At 48.3% G+C, this 2,145-nt stretch overlaps 1 protein-coding gene across 1 annotated transcript in view; it reads right to left on the bottom strand.

Annotated features, from left to right (window-relative positions):
* LOC121561515 (RNA demethylase ALKBH5) overlaps positions 1-1,807 on the bottom strand; it is a 5,716-nt gene extending 3,909 nt beyond the window's left edge. The window contains 2 exon segments of the mRNA XM_045215857.1: positions 651-821; positions 956-1,807. Of these exon segments, the coding sequence (XP_045071792.1) occupies positions 651-821; positions 956-1,174 (390 nt within the window). The 5' untranslated portion in view covers positions 1,175-1,807.
* Positions 1,808-2,145: the final 338 nt, after the last annotated feature.

The raw sequence follows: 2,145 nt of genomic DNA, 5'->3' as shown, positions 1-2,145 counted from the left end.
GGAGGTTAGAGAGAGAGAGAGGGAGAGGAGGTTAGAGAGAGAGAGAGAGTTAGGGGAGAGGAGGTTAGAGAGAGAGGGAGAGGAGGTTAGAGAGAGAGGAGAGGGAGGTTAGAGAGAGAGGGAGAGGAGGTTAGAGAGAGAGAGAGGAGAGGAGGTTAGAGAGAGAGAGGGAGAGGAGGTTAGAGAGAGAGGGAGAGGAGGTTAGAGAGAGAGAGGGGGAGAGGAGGTTAGAGAGAGAGGGAGAGGGGTTAGAGAGAGAGGGGGGGGTTAGAGAGAGAGAGGGAGAGGAGGTTAGAGAGAGAGAGGAGAGGAGGTTAGAGAGAGAGAGGAGAGGAGGTTAGAGAGAGAGAGAGAGAGAGGAGGTTAGAGAGAGAGAGAGGAGGTTAGAGAGAGAGAGATTAGAGAGAGAGAGGAGGTTAGAGAGAGAGGGAGAGGAGGTTAGAGAGAGAGAGGAGAGGAGGTTAGAGAGAGAGGGAGAGGAGGTTAGAGAGAGAGAGAGGAGGTTAGAGAGAGAGAGAGAGAGGAGAGGAGGTTAGAGAGAGAGAGAGTGGGAGAGAGAGGAGAGGAGGTTAGAGAGAGAGAGAGGAGAGGAGGTTAGAGAGAGAGTGGGAGAGGAGGTTAGAGAGAGAGAGAGAGGAGAGGGGGGTCACCTCTCCAAAGAAGTATTTGTTCCGTAGCGGTGCCCGATCTACGGTGTGTTCCCGGTAAAGCCCCGCTTCTCCATTAGCGACCACCTCATTTATCTTCCCCTCAATGACATCACAGTCCTCCTTTGAGAAGACCTCTACCTGGACAATGCCGCTCTGGACACGCTTCGCCTCCTGGAGGGAGAGAGAGAGATGAGGAGAGAAAGTGCAGGGGAAGACAGTAATACTGATTAATACTTTGAATTGGATTTATCTTTAGAGAGGAACTTCAGTGTCAACAGCAGGTACAGGGTCAAAGGTCATCATACCTGCTCACGAGACTCCACAGGGAGCTCATCCTCGGAGGAATCTCGGTGCTTTCGCTTCCGGCCGTTCCCGTTGCTGCTGCCTCCGTCGGTAACTTTAACTTTTTTGTTTTTGTAACTCTCGTCCTTGTCGGTAACTCTGTTTTTGTTTTTGTAATTGTCCCGGTGAGGCGTCATGGACTTCAGCTTTTCCCTCAGGTCGGAGAAACCGCTGGCTGCCATTTTTTATATAATAAACGGTTAAACTGGAGAGTTGGTTATTTACCGTTATTTAACTTCCATAACTGTCAGTCTGTAGAAGCGAGACCGGGGTCCGGTGACGTGACTGTCCTCACGGTAGTTGGCTACCTCCTGGCAGGCTGTCAAAAGGTTATGTTGTGATGTGGCTGGCTAGGCTAACAACTTAGCAACCAAACTCACTAACTTAAAACGGTTCGTCAACAAAAGTCGATGATTCAAATGGTAATTTTGCTATTTTACGAGTTTAAAAAATGGAATTAACCTAGGTTTAGCTTTGCATTATTCCAGTAACATTCTTTGCTAGCTTCATGAACCGACAGGCTAGATAGTTAGCGTGGCTAACGTTAGCTAGCTAGTTGATTAGCAACCCGTTAGCCGATACGGGGTGTCGAATTCGTTGACACGAAACGCAACGGGCATTTCTCGTGACTAGGCAATGTTGCAAATCGGTAAATATGTTCTTACGGTTTGTCCACGTACGAGGTATGACTTTGGCGGAAGCTTTTACGCCGTTATTACATGAGAAATATGCTGAGAAAACAAACTCGTGTAACATCGCCACCAGGACCACGCATTTCCAGAACTCTGACCGGGCTGAAACAACTACAGACTCGGATTTCTTCTTCTCTGGAATTTGGTTTGGCGGATCGCATCCAACTGTTAAGTGAATACACCGCCACCTACTGTGCTGGAGTGTGAGGGCTAGTCACGGCCGACCTACATTATTAATAATAATATGCCATTTAGCAAGACGCTTTTATCCAAACCGACTTACAGGTCATGCGTGCATACATTTTTTACGTATTGGGTGATCCCGGGGATCGAACACACTACCCTGGCGTTACAAGCGCCGCGCTCTACCAATTGAGCTACAGAGGACCACGATTCATTCAATTCTCTTCATTAAGTCTTGTTCCTCTAAGAAAAGTGAAATTTAGCCCTAGACACCACCA

This window comes from Coregonus clupeaformis, unplaced genomic scaffold (assembly GCF_020615455.1).
Source record: "Coregonus clupeaformis isolate EN_2021a unplaced genomic scaffold, ASM2061545v1 scaf0537, whole genome shotgun sequence".
NCBI classification, from domain to species: Eukaryota; Metazoa; Chordata; class Actinopteri; order Salmoniformes; family Salmonidae; genus Coregonus; species Coregonus clupeaformis.
The sequence above is the reverse complement of the archived record's forward strand: the minus strand, read 5'-3'. Positions and strand labels throughout refer to the sequence as shown.